General features: G+C 48.0%; 1 protein-coding gene across 8 annotated transcripts in view; it reads right to left on the reverse strand.

The window, feature by feature from the left end:
• Positions 1–13,424, reverse strand: part of VWA3A (von Willebrand factor A domain containing 3A) — a 51,963-nt gene that overhangs the window by 9,617 nt on the left and 28,922 nt on the right. For 5 of the 8 annotated variants that reach the window (XR_008312040.1, XM_053276724.1, XM_053276721.1 and 2 more), the window contains 9 exons: positions 12,409–12,479; positions 11,388–11,516; positions 10,835–10,993; positions 9,702–9,786; positions 7,881–7,991; positions 6,014–6,111; positions 5,522–5,674; positions 3,479–3,587; positions 2,269–2,413 (listed from right to left, as the gene is read on the reverse strand). Coding sequence is in view for 7 of the 8 variants with exons in the window: in XM_053276724.1 (XP_053132699.1) it covers positions 2,269–2,413; positions 3,479–3,587; positions 5,522–5,674; positions 6,014–6,111; positions 7,881–7,991; positions 9,702–9,786; positions 10,835–10,993; positions 11,388–11,516; positions 12,409–12,479 (1,060 nt within the window). In the remaining variant the exon portion in view is untranslated. The remainder of the gene's footprint in view (positions 1–2,268; positions 2,414–3,478; positions 3,588–5,521; positions 5,675–6,013; positions 6,112–7,880; positions 7,992–9,701; positions 9,787–10,834; positions 10,994–11,387; positions 11,517–12,408; positions 12,480–13,424) is intronic. The other 3 variants (XM_053276725.1, XM_053276726.1, XM_053276727.1) reach the window with 2 other exon arrangements.

Raw genomic sequence — 13,424 nt, forward strand, 5'->3', positions numbered from 1 at the left:
CTGTGGGCTCCCCAGCAGCATCTGGTGGGCCACTGTGTGAAACAGGAGGCTGGACTAGATGGGCCTCCTTGGGCGGCCTGATCCAGCAGGGCTGTTCTTATGTTCTTCTTATGTTTGCAATCTACCGCAATCTACTGCAATTAGAATATTGCCACACAGCTGAGATCAAGCAGTTTACAGCCAGCATGTACAGCCAACATTATAGCTCAGCATATACCAGTGATGCAAAGTTCCCTTGCTCAAGGACATTACTTAGCTATAACTCACAGCACTTTGCACATTCCTAAGTCCATTGGCTCAAAAGGAGAGGCTCTGTGGAGCAACCAGGCGGTGGCTGCTCAGGTCTGTAGCAGGGATCTTCACTGTTTTTCAAATGGGGGTCACTCCCATGAGAGAGCCGTTTCCCACTGCCGCACTTTCCCCAGAGCTGGGAAGCCCATTTAAGAGTCACAGAGCCCTGTTGAAACTCAGTGCCACCTGGGCAGGCATATATGGAGCTCGGAGCGGTGCCTTTTCCCCAGCGCTCCCCACCCCCCGAGCTCTTTGGGGAGAATGCCAGGAAGCATGATGCTTCCCAGTGCTCTGTTTGTGCCTTCTGCGATGGTGCTGGGATCTGAGGGGGCCCCCTGGTGCTTGGCCAGTGGTGCTTGGCCCCCCTGGGAATGATGGGAGTTGGGAATGATGGGAGTTGTTGTCCGACAACAGCTGGAGGGCCAAGGATGGATGCCCAAGAAATAATTCCAAGCAGCCAGGAAAGATGCACTCAGAGGTGTGACTCCAAGGGGTAGTGAGTGCTCCTCCTGAAATATTTCCCACTTCCCCATCCACAAGTCTGAAAATGTGACTCTTGCCAACAGCAATCAAACACTATGAAGAAGAGCAGAAGTCCAAGAGGGATAGTCGGCAGCAGATGCCAATTTAAAAATAAAGAAATACCAACTTGCCTCCCATGGATGACCCCAATCCTTTGTAATTGGTGTGAGTATTCTTGCATCAAGTGCTACATGTGGGAGGGCCTTCCTCTGACGAATGCCTACCTCCAGCCTCAGAGGCAAGCTGGCTCTCTCAACACCAGTCGCAGGGGGGGAGCAGCAGCAGGAGGGAGGGCCTGCCCCTCTCAGCCCTTGCCTGGGGGCTCCCCAGAGGCACCTGGTGGGCCACTGTGTGGAACAGGAGGCTGGGCTGGATGGGCCTCCTTGGGCCGGATCCAGATCCAGCAGGGCTGTTCTTCTGAGTGACAAATGATCAGTTAAGGAATTTGGTTCTCATGGGTATTGAAAAGAAGTTGTTGATGTCCCTTGATCTGAAGAAAGTTGTAGACAGATTTGCTGCTTGTCAGGTCAGGCCTATCCAGGTCCGTTAATAAGTTAAATAAGTCCACAACATGAATTATCTTACCTCTAGAAGTATTTAATGTCTAGCCAAATCCGTGCTCGGAGGACCATAGACCTTAGACCGAGTCAGACCCTTGGTCCATCTAGCTCAGCACTGCCTACGCTGCCTGGCAGTGGACCTCCCAGGTTTCAGGCAGGCAGGAGCCTTCTCTCCCAGCCCTACCTGGAGATGCTGCCAGGGAGTGAACTACAGGCCAAGCAGATGCTCTGCCATTGAGCTACAACCCCATCCTCTAAGGCGAATATCTTACAGTGCTGACTTGTAATCTCCCATCCAAATGCAGACCAAGGTGAACCCTGCTTAGCAAAGGGGCGATTTAGGCTCACTAACAGAAGACCAGCTTTCCTCCCCATAATAACCAGGTTTGCTCCCCCAAACTAGTCACACCTGTGCCCTAGGCATGCATTTTGTACATCAGGTGTGTCCTCTCATCTCCAGAATTGCAGACTGATAAGCTGGTTTGTAGAAAGGTAGACTATCCGAACCAGGAAGCCCTGAACCCCACTGAGCACGTAAGGGAGGGGACATGCACTCACACAGCTCTTTTCTGACCCCCAACCTAGGGCTTGTTGGATTCTGGACCAGACTTCTAAGCTTCCTTCCAACAACGAGTGTGTGCAAATTGTGTTGAGCAGTGCCCTTTGTTGCAAGGCCCGGGAACCAGTGGCTGCTCCCATCAACCCTATGGGTGGCTTCCTGACTACTTGGTGCTTAGGCCTGGGCACTGTCCTGCTGGTCCTGTGAGCCAGTGACCCCGCCGTCACTGGCACACAGCACCAAGGGGGCCAAGCACCATTTCACAATGTATTGGGAGCTGCAACTCCACAACAGCTGGAGGGTTTGCCCACCACTGTTCTAGGGCATCTTTCTTACTTGGTACTGTTCTTCCGCAGCTGTTCCCAGATAAGGGAGGTGAGCTCCTGAGTGACTTGTTCCAAAGAAGGCTCCATGGAACCGGATGTATCAATCAGGATGCAAACATTGGCTTCCAAAATGACCCCAAACAAGCGACGGCTCCCTATGGAGAAAAGAGAGAACGAGAGGCACTGAGCTAGGGAGGCAGCAGAGGCTCGTGCTTACCGCTTGCCCTTTCCCAAGGGGCCCCTTGTGCCCCAGCCACATCCCCTGCGTGTCGCGTGACATCCCGGGAGGACCCATGCGGCCCTCTGGAGGTCATTTCCCAGCTGGCTTCATTGTCGCTTGGGGGGGAAACAAAGAAAAAACATTCCCAGGATGGGATGACAACTTGCCTACCCAAGTTCGGGAGCCGTGTGTGCTCCTGTTGTGTGATTGTGCACTGGTAAAAAGCAAGGTAGGAGGTGAGGGAAGTGATTGCCGGAGAGGCTCCTGCTGGGAAGGAGGGCTCTATCCTGCTCCGTAGCTGTACCCTGGCTTTTAATGAGGGCGGAGGAAAGGCCAACCGACGCAGCACAAGCTTTGCGGACAATCACTTCCTACGCCTCCTATTTTGCTTCTTACAAGCACGTGATCATAAAATGGGTGCATGCACAGCTGCCCAACTTGGGTAGGATGTTTGTCCTAATGAACCTAATGAGTATTTCTTTCCATTTTTACCCTGCCCTACCTCCACGGAATTCAAGAGGACAGAGACAACTTTCCTACTACCCATCTTACCTTAAGATAGGAACATAGGAATCTGTCCTGGACCAAGTGAGATGATTGGTCCATTTAGCTCAGGATTGCCTATTCTGGCTGGCAACAGCTCCCCAAGATGACAGGCAGGAGTCTTTCCCAGCTACACCTGGGGATGTTGCCAGGGACTGAACTGGCAACATTTTGCATGCAAGGCAGATGCTCTAACTGAACGACAGCCCCATCCCCTATGAAGAGTTACCTTCATAACAACCCTGGGAGTTAGGCTAGACAGGAAAATGGTGGCTGTTGCAGCAATACCCAGCGAGCTGAGTGAGGACTTGAACCCGGATCTCCTGACCCCTAGTCCGACACTCTAACCATTACACCATACTGGCTTTCACAATGCTGGCAAGAGCTTTAAGATTTGATTGATTGATGCCTAATAAAATTGCATGTAGAACTTCCTAATTTTAGGTGCAGCACTTACCCGACAGAAGCCACTGTACCCGTTGAATGTAGCATCTCAAAACTTTTTCCATCTGCTCAATGTACTCTTCTAAAACTTTTGGCTGGACTTGAAGGTGTTTTACAATACCCTAAAATACAGGTTGCAGAGTGCCCTTAATAGATGCTGTTATAAGGCCACACAGAATTTCCATGAGGAGGAGTGTTAGGAAGAAAAGCCCTGGAGACTTGGGGGAAATAATTGGTTTTTAAGGACGACTGCAGTGGCATGCATTTCCTGATGGCCATCGGGGCTTTTCTTCTTAGTGCTCGTAATGAATGCCCCAGAAAGGAGAGATCAGATGAGTCTCCTTCCCTTTTACCATGGTCAGAGTGCGGCTACCGCTGCAGTTCTGGACTACTTCAATTTTGTGGAAAGGGAAGGAGGGAGGTGATTTGGAGGAGGGGGTCAGGGCGAAGCTGCAGGGATGGGAAGATGGTAAAGATGGAATTCTGCTCTGGCTCAGATTTTAATCCTAGCCAGAGAAAGATGCTAGTTCTCACGGTGCTTGCCTCTTCTTTGAGGCGAGTATTATGAGCACCTCAAAGCTCATTTCTGGCCCAGGCTTAGCGAACTTTCCCAGCATCTCAAGTTTTTAAGTATTCCTAATAAAAGCCCGTATGCTATTCCTTATGAGAGTCAAGCGCCTAACAGGGGTGTGTGAACTGGAGGGACCATCGCTCAGTGACGGAGCATCATGCTTTGGGTACAGAAAGTTCCGAAGTATGATTCTCAGTTATGTATTTCAGGCCACAGGACTGGGAAGCACCCTTTCGCGAGTCCCTGAAGAGCCATGGCTGAGATCTGGTGGCAAGGGCAGCTGGTGTGACTCAGGGGTCAACTATTACTCATAAGAACCCAAATTGAAGACGACTCTGGATTTAAGATGCCCCCCTTAAAAAGCAGAGTTTAAATACAGGTTATACCTGCATTTACACCAAAGGAACAGGACTCTGAATTTAGATGACCTCCCAATTTCTAATATCAAAAACTTTAGCTGGGGGGGGGGGGGGGACAAGCCTTGGATTCGGGTAAATACAGTGCTACTATGACCACTGCTGTATAATACTGTATAATACTGACCACTACTATGAATATTTATACCCCACTTTGCCAAGGAAACGACTCAAAGTGGTTTACAAAGAAAAATAAATATTAAATAAAGATGGCCTCCTGTTCCCATAGGGCTCAATCATAAAGGACTAATAAGGCAGACACCAGCAACCACCACTGGAAGGATACTGTGCTGGGGCCGGACAGGGCCAGTTGCTCTCCCCCTGCTCAATAAAGAGAACCACCACTTTAAAAGGTGCCTCTTAGCTCCATTGGCAGGGGACACCTTACACACACGTGTGTGTAATAAAGGCTTGCCATATAGATCCAGAGGCATATATAAATGAAAAGCAAAAGCGGGCTCTGGGTGCGACTATGATTCTGAATGGAAGGGTGACTGGAAGAAAGGGAGTTCTTAATGCTTCACCCATTGGCAGCTTCCTTCCCTCCCTCCCACCCCCACAGCACATTACTCCTTAGGAGCTTTCCCCCGTCACAGGGTACTAGATATCAGTACAATCAAAAGAGCTTGCCAGTTCATTCCCCTCCAAGCAACAACGTCTCAAAGCGACTTTTCATTTTTTTTCAAGTCAGTGCTTTGCTCCATGCTCTTACATAGGAACATAGGAAGTTACCATCTATTGAGTCAGACCCTTGGTCCATCTAGCTCAGAACTGTCTACACTGACTGGCAGCAGCTCTCCAAGCGGTTGCAGGCAGGGGTCTTTCCCAGCCCTCCCCAGAGACACTGCCAGGGATTGAACCTGGGACCTTCTGCATGCCAAGCAGATGCTCTGCCTCTGAGCCATAGCTGCATCCCATGGGGATGCCCCTCACGTGATGACCTCAGAGAACAACTTGAGGAAAAGTGCAGTGGAAGACACAATCCTCAGAGCAGAAGCCTAGATAAATTGGCAGAGATGACTGGAAGGGCATTTCATGCTACGACAGGAAGGAAAAATGCAGCACTTACATTCATTTCCACACTAGGAAAGACGTCACAGTATTTTGCAGACACTTTCTTGCGCAAACAGTCCACCATTTTCTTCTGGTGTACACACTCGGGTCCAAAAATGAGGCTGGGCAGCTCTAACTTCAGTTTCTTTATACTAAATCTGCTCAACCACTTTTGAGGAAAAGGAGAACAGGTGGTTGAGTTAAGCCTGTGTATTTGGCATGCAGCAGCCAAAGAAATATTAATGCTGTCATGTGATTATTGTTTATTAAATTTTTATACTGCCTAACCCAAATAGGTCTGGGTGGTTCAAGTGAATAAAATACAGGGGGGGAAATAACCCATTAGCACAACTAGAAGTTAAACAATTTAAAAGTCACTGAAAGTCAGGCTTAAAAAATTGTGTCTTTAGGGTTCTTTTTAAGGCTGCTAATGATTTTAAGCCTCAGATGTTTATAGGCAATTAATAGCAATACCTGTTAAAGCAATCAGTTGTGAATTATGCCATACCTCCTTGCTTGAGCACGTGTCTTGTTCCTTTGGCAAAGTGACATTAGGAATTGACTTCTTCACGCACTTGGGGTTTGAATATTTTTTGTAAACAGCACCTAGAAATAGAAGCAACAGTATTGTATATTTTTCTGGGGAGGAGTTGTCTGTTTTAACACCAGAAAAAGGCCCGTCAGAGTATTACTATATAATTTTTAATGGGTTTCCCTTCAAAATTATCTTATTGACACTTTGGTGATCTAGAATGCTGTGCCACTTTTCTGGGAGGTTTGATTTTCATGGAGAGAATGTTCGTGAGAAAGTTCCAGACTTCCAGTCTTTGGGGGTCTTTTCCTGCCCCTGTTCACAACCCCTGTTCCCCGTCAACCAGTTCACTGCTCTTTGGAGCTGGTGAAGGGGAGGGAACGTGTCCCTGTTGCCAAGGCAAGTGGACCAATTGTCCCTCACATTGGGATAAGCAACCCAGTGCAAATGTTGTTCCTCTGTGCAGCAGAACTTCCAACACGACACCCATTTCGCCCCAAATGCCATTAGTGTTTCAAGTGGGGTTTCAAGGATCAAGCAGGGATATATACTGAAGCCCTTTATTAGAGAAGTCAGCTTCAAACCCCTCCTTGCTCCTACTCCACGCTCTAACAAGCACTTCCTAGTAGCTGTTCCCTCTATTTATACCTTCCCCTGTGTGACTGTATTATTGTTCCTGACGGCTGCTCCACCCCTCCTACCTAGTTCCACATACATCAATCTCTTTCCTTTTCATAACGTTCACCTGTCACTGTTACAGCGCCGGCTAAAAGCAGCTGGCATTGCACACAATCAAGGGGGAAAGGCTAAGGGAACACACGCTTCCTTAGCCTTGTTTAAGAGGCTGGGCTCTGCAGTGGGTTTGCTGCCCAAGTGCTGCCCAGGCTCGGCTGTGCATGAGACCAGCCCCATCGTCTTTTAGGTGGGGGGTCTCTGTGCCAGTCTACCTGCTCCAGTCCTGATCTGTTTAGCTAGAGGAGAGGTCATTCCCTCCTGGCGATAGCTGGCATCTGAAGGAGACTGAGATGAGCTGGTCATCCTCTTGCTTACTTGGGCAGGGACTGTCTCCAGTGAGAGGTCCCTCCCCTCCTGGCCTCCCCACACTCTCTCCAGCTGGTTCCACGTCTGTTGCAGGCTGGCTCTACAGCCATCTTTGATTTCTCCTCAAGATTTGGCTTTCTGGTGACACTGCCTCAAATGACTGCACGTTCACTTGCCTTTGCTACCTACAGCCCACCCACTCTGGCCACTAATTCAATTTTCTGCATTGCTCCTCGATCTCAGCCACCAGATCTGAGCACGGGAGACGGCAAGTCCTTTGCGATCCATTCTGGTCTTTCCTTTCCCGCTCTTCTGCCATCTGGTGAGGCCTAGAGCTCCCAAACAAACTGTAAAGAGTTCAATATACCGAATCTAAAGCACAGTTTATTCCGAAACAGAGAATTCTCAGCTTCTCCCAACTGCAACTCTAAAGACTCTTTAACAGCATCATGAACAAAGTGATGTAAAACAAATATATGTTTCACACTGCACGTCTCAATCAAATTTTTATTGAGCAATTGAAAAAACAAAACATCAAATGTTCTTGAAGTATGCGTCCTTTTTGCATCCCCCCCCCCCGCTTGGAATATCTCCAAATGGAACGTTGTCTCACATTACAACATTTCGCCCTGTCTTGTTTCCACCTGAACTGACACACAGAATTAATCTCCGTGTTCCAAAAAGTAATGGGAAGTGACAGAGAAAAGGGATATAAATATGTGGTATGCAACTCAACAAGCAGACATATTTTAAAACTTGCTGGTTTAGTAAGGAAAAGATCCCATTTCCTTGGGACACTCACCAACATTTTTTCCTTTGTCAGTATAAAATAATGAGAGCGAAACCTCTGGCTGCTTCCTTGACTTGGATTTCCTTCTCCTGTTTGCCAGCGAAACCTTGCTTATTGGCTGTGCTACAACAAGCAAAAATAAATAAATAAATAAATAAATAAATCAAACATTTGTATCTGAGATCATGATAAGGAGGAGGATGATAATGCAGAAGGTCTCCAGGCATTGCCAGGTAGGGCTGGGAGAGACTCCTGCCTGGAACCTTTGGAGCCCAACTTGCAAGGTTTTCAGTACTGCAGTTCTGCCCTGATTGGCTGGTATAAACGACAAGATTCCATCTTGGAACCAACTGGTAGCCGTTAACTGGAAGGATTCGACGTGGGTTGAAAGGGAGGCCCAAAACAATACTGTGGGAAGCCTTGTAAACTATGGGGAATCAAAGGGCTGGTTCAGAGGTAATGTGGAACCAGGATTAAAGCTTGGTTTCAGCAACATCCCTGAACCTTGGGAGCTACACTCTCCCCAGGGGCGTAACTATACTAGGGCCAGGGGAGACAGTTGTCTGGGGGCCCACTGCCTTGGGGGGCCCCCATAGACAAGTCACATGACTGACTCCCCAGCCGTGCACCCTCCTGGGCTTCCTTCAGTTGGATTCATCCTCCGAAACTGGAGTGAGTGTCAAGATCTGGAGCTACCAGAACAGCAGGTCTTTCTCTAGTACCATGAAATGACTTGCATCGTCCACAATTTACAAAACCTTTAAAAAAATAATTTAGAATGATGTTCTATTGTAGCACTGGAGATTTTATATACATATATATAAATTTTACTATGCTTTTTGTTACCACTATTCAGCCTCATTTAAAATTTCTTTACTCCATGAGCTGAGCTTCAGTGGCGGGGGGTATTTTAAAATCTTGTCTCTGGGCCCACTCCAACCTTGCTAGGCCCCGGACTCTCCCCTCCCCTGCCTCCAGGAGCCTCAGAAGAATTCCAGTTGGGGTGTGTTTGTGCAAGCTGTTGCCTTGCCCCATGCCAGTCCCTTCCAAAACCAACCCTTCCAAGCTCTGGAAGTGTGCGGGGAGGAGGGAAAGCCGACTGCCAGAAGCCGCCTCTTCTTGTGCTTCTTGAAACCTTTGCCAAGTCACGCTTGCAAAGGCCAGAGGGGTCTTGGAGCGGCTCTGATGGTGGGGGACGTCTCTCTGCTCTGTTGGGGCCCCAGACATCCGCCCCCTAAGGTGGCCGTCTCACATGGCCTCATGAAAGGGCCACCCCGCTTCTGATTAGGGTTCAACACAGACAGAGATTGGTCATAATCAGAGAATGCTAGAACTGAAAAGAACCCAAGAGGTTACTAGTCTAGCCCTACTCCAAGGAGGAAGCCAGTTCTGAAAGAGCTTGTCTCTTTCTTATTCAAACACATTCTCAAACTGTTTGTGGTAGCAAGCACAGCTATTGGTTATTGGCAGAGCTGGTTCTGAAGGATCCAGATGAATCTCAAGTGATAGCCGTTCATCAAGCAAATTAAAGTTTACTTCAAACTTACACAAAATAAGAGCAACCTTTTAAAAATGAATGCTAAGTGAGAGAGCTGAGGCACTGACTTGCAGGAGAGAAGAAGGGTCTAGTCTAGAGGAATGCACAAACTGATTAACATATCCAAAGTTGCTAGGCAACTTTCTGCCTCCCTTCAGGAGTCAATTACATGCAAAAGGTAAAACTGGCCCTTTACTTTCTGACTGGATCGCTAGAATCCCTTGATATTGCGAGTCCAACATTTGTAACCACACAGCCACCTGACAATTCAATCCATGAACTGAGCTTACACACACCTGGTGGAATTTCTGCTCTGGCACTTGGTGGACGCCACGAGAGTGCTTTCAGGGTGCTGCTGCTGTCACTATCATGGCTGAGGTTCTAGAAGTATGAATACGATAAATATTTATAAACCCCTTTTCAACAAAAGTTCCCAAAGCGGTTTACATTGATATAAATAAACAAATAACTAAAACAAAATGGCTCTCTGTCTCCAGAGGGCTCACAATGGGGGGAAATCAAACATAAGATAGAGACCAGCAACAGCCACTGGAGGGATGCTGTGCTGAGGATGGATAGGGCCAGTTGCTCTCCCCCTGCTAAACATAAAGAGAATCACCACTTTAGAAAGGTACAATTGCCTCTTTAGTCATGCACTGCAGAGAGAGAGTTTCTGTGTCATCTTATTATCCTATCCAAATGCCCGTCCTCACGGCCTGGAGCGAATCCTTGCATTTTTGTCAGATGTCAGACAAGACCTCTGAGAGCAGGAGTTCTCTCACCAAAATAGCAGATCCTTGCAAAACTGTTGGGCTTGCAAAACGGGCCAGCAAAACGGGCCAAGCGGTCTTTGCCAACCAGGCAGATTGGGGTCAGGTGCATAGTGACAGGGAGGGCAGGAGGGGCTGGCAGCACATGCTGATGGGTCCCCCTGACCGCACGGCCTGCTCACCCCCCCCTGGCCACAACACGGAATCACGACCTCACTGCAACGGTGCGGGCTCTCGCGGGGATGGGGCAGTGTGCTCGCGTAGGTGTGGTGACAGCATTAGACCGCTTCACACCTGGCAGAGGGAGGCAGGATGGGGGGCAGTCACAGAAGACAATACTGAGCTTGGTGGACCAATGGTCTGATTATGTTTCTGTTTGCCTTACCACTTCTGTCTCCCTTCCTCCAGCTGGAGGCATGGGCAGACAAAATGTTTTCTTGAGCAAAACAAATATAACTCTTTAACTGCAGGCCAGGTCTGTACAAACACAACTTGCAGTCGCTGTTAAAATGGGCCCTCCCCCTGCCCCAATCCCTCCATTGCTACTGAGAGTATGGTCATATATGATTGAATGTCTGCTGCTGCAGGCATCTATTGGACAGTGCCCACTGCAGCCAATTAAGACAGGTTTCAGCTTAGAATACTGAAGTGACTCATACCATTCTTGCCAGAGAGAGGGCTGTTGGTTTTGGAGATGGCAATTTTTGTGGTCTGCTCTTCTCCTTTTTCTCTAACATAGTTAGCTCTTCTTTGGGGACCAGCTGATCAGCCAGCTGACTTCCTGATCGTTGCTTTAAGGATTCCACCAGTAAGGCACACTGGAAGCAAAAGGCTATGCTTAGGTTTTCCCTTGCAAGCAAATCCAAGAAAGAATGAACAGCAGACCTATTTGTTTCTATCACCAGTGAACTCAAAAGGAACGAACTAAAAGCCAAGGTTCTCATGGCGCTGCATTGGTACAAGATGTGCTTGCAGAGGTGTGGGGTGCAGAGAGCCTTGAATTATACGTCAATGGTAGGAATTGGCAACCCCCAGGTTCAATATGGGCCTCCAGAGTGTCTCCATGGGCCCCCTGATCCTATTAACTCCCCTTACTAGGCAACTCAGTGATTGTCTCTCATACAGACGGAGAAACAGACAAAGGGTTCTTCAGCCCCATCTGTCCCAGCATGCACAGCGACGAGATTCTGTCACAGCCCTCTCCTTATGCACCTCAGCCGAATCTTGTGTCCACGCCGAGACTTGGTATGCCCATGATACAGAGTGAAGCGGAAAGGAATACCACTGCAGCCTGCAAGCCGGCATATTTTTGAATGCTCCCCTATGTCGCAAACCCTGAAACTAAGAAAAACAGAACCATTACTACTGATGTGCTAGGTTTTGTTTGCCTGCTTGCTTGCTTACAAGGGGAGCATTAAAAATGCTGTCCAGGACTGAATTGTCCCTATCCAACTCCAGCAGGGTATTCCTACAGTGGTTGCTGCTGGTGGCTACCTTCTGTTTCTTTTTAGATTGCGAGCCCCTCTGGGACGCAGATCCATTTCATTTATTTTTCAGTGTAAACTATTTTGAGAACTTGTGTTGAAAAGTGGTATATAAGCAGCAGCAGCAGCAGCGATGGGTTGGCTACAGATTGTTTTTTGTTTTTTGTTTATTTATGGTTAAATTTATATACCGCCTTTCATTAAAAACAATCCCAAGGGATTAGATGTAAAGGGGACATGTGATGGAAGTGCACAAGCGCATCTCAACAGGACACGACTCCCAGCTTCCTATCCATTGGGAACCTGGGACTGCCCTTCTGCCTTCCCCAGTTTGGGTGTACCATGACGAATATTTATATACCGCTTTTCAACAGAAGTTCCCAAAGTGGTTTACACAGATATAATCAAACAAACACACACACAAACAAAATGGCTCCCTGTTCCCAAAGGGCTCACAATCTAAAAAAGAAACATAAGGTAGACACCAGCAACAGCACTGGAGGGATGCTGTGCTGGGGATGGATAGGGCCAGTTGCTCTCCCTGTGCTAAATAAAGAGAATCGCCACTTTGAAAAGGGTGCCTCTTTGCTCATTTAGCAGGGGGAAAGCAACAGCAAGCGCCATTAGAACATCAGCCTACCTGTCCAAAGTGTGAATTGGTTCCTCATCATGGTTTCGCAATTAGACAAAATTCCACTTAATAAAGTTCCACTCCTTAGCCATTTAATGGAGAAATTGTGAACACGTACTTTGCGGGAATAGTTGACTGCTTTTTCCATTTCGGACATAATAATGCTGATATCGTCGCTTTCATAGATGCCTAGTGGGAAGAGAAGTGTCACTGACATAGGAACACATATGCACAGCCTTTCAAAATCTCTAGCCATTATAGATCAGGAAGTAGCTTCAGAAAATGTACAAATATTTACCCTTGGTTGTTTCTATCCTGACATTAGCCCTTTCCAGAGGCGTAACTAGGGAAAACGGCGCCCGGGAAAAGCACTGAAATGGCACCCCCCCGTGCCCCCCCACCCCCCCAACATACTACATTATACTTAGGTTTTTCCTCACAAGCGCCCGCCGCCGCCGCCAAGCCAGGCCACTGACTGGCTGCCAGGCGCCAGCAAAGCAATGGGGGGGCGCAGGTGGCGCGGAAGGGACCGCTCGTGGGGAAGGGGGCACCGACGTGCTCCCTTGACTGCTGCAGCGCTGCTGCACTGAGCAGGAAACATTTGTATTAACAAAAAAATTTTAAAAAATTTAAAAAAATTTAAAAAAAAATTAAAAAATTTTGGTCATGGCGGCGCCCCCCACGTGACCAGAAAAGATGGCGCCCGGGGCATGTGCCCCCCCTGCCCCCCCTATAGTTATGCCTCTGGCCCTTTCCACACATTATGTTCAACACTTGCACAATGGGTTTATAGTGTACACAGGTATAGATCTGTACACAGATACAGATATTCACATGTTATGTTCAACACTTACAGCAGTACACTTCCTAATCCGTACCATGCATTTCAGGGGCCCGTATGAAGGGTACACTTGTAAAATGAATGAAGGTACTGTACAGTCATTCACGCAAACACATGTACAAGTACACAGATAGCAATAGCAGCAATAGCACTTACATTTATATACCGCTCTATAGCTGGAGCTCTCTAAGCGGTTTACAATGATTTAGCATATTGCCCCCAACATTCTGGGTACTCATTTTACCGACCTCGGAAGGATGGAAGGCTGAGTCAACCTTGAGCCCCTGGTCAGG

This window comes from Hemicordylus capensis, chromosome 13 (assembly GCF_027244095.1).
Source record: "Hemicordylus capensis ecotype Gifberg chromosome 13, rHemCap1.1.pri, whole genome shotgun sequence".
In the NCBI taxonomy this organism is placed as follows: Eukaryota; Metazoa; Chordata; class Lepidosauria; order Squamata; family Cordylidae; genus Hemicordylus; species Hemicordylus capensis.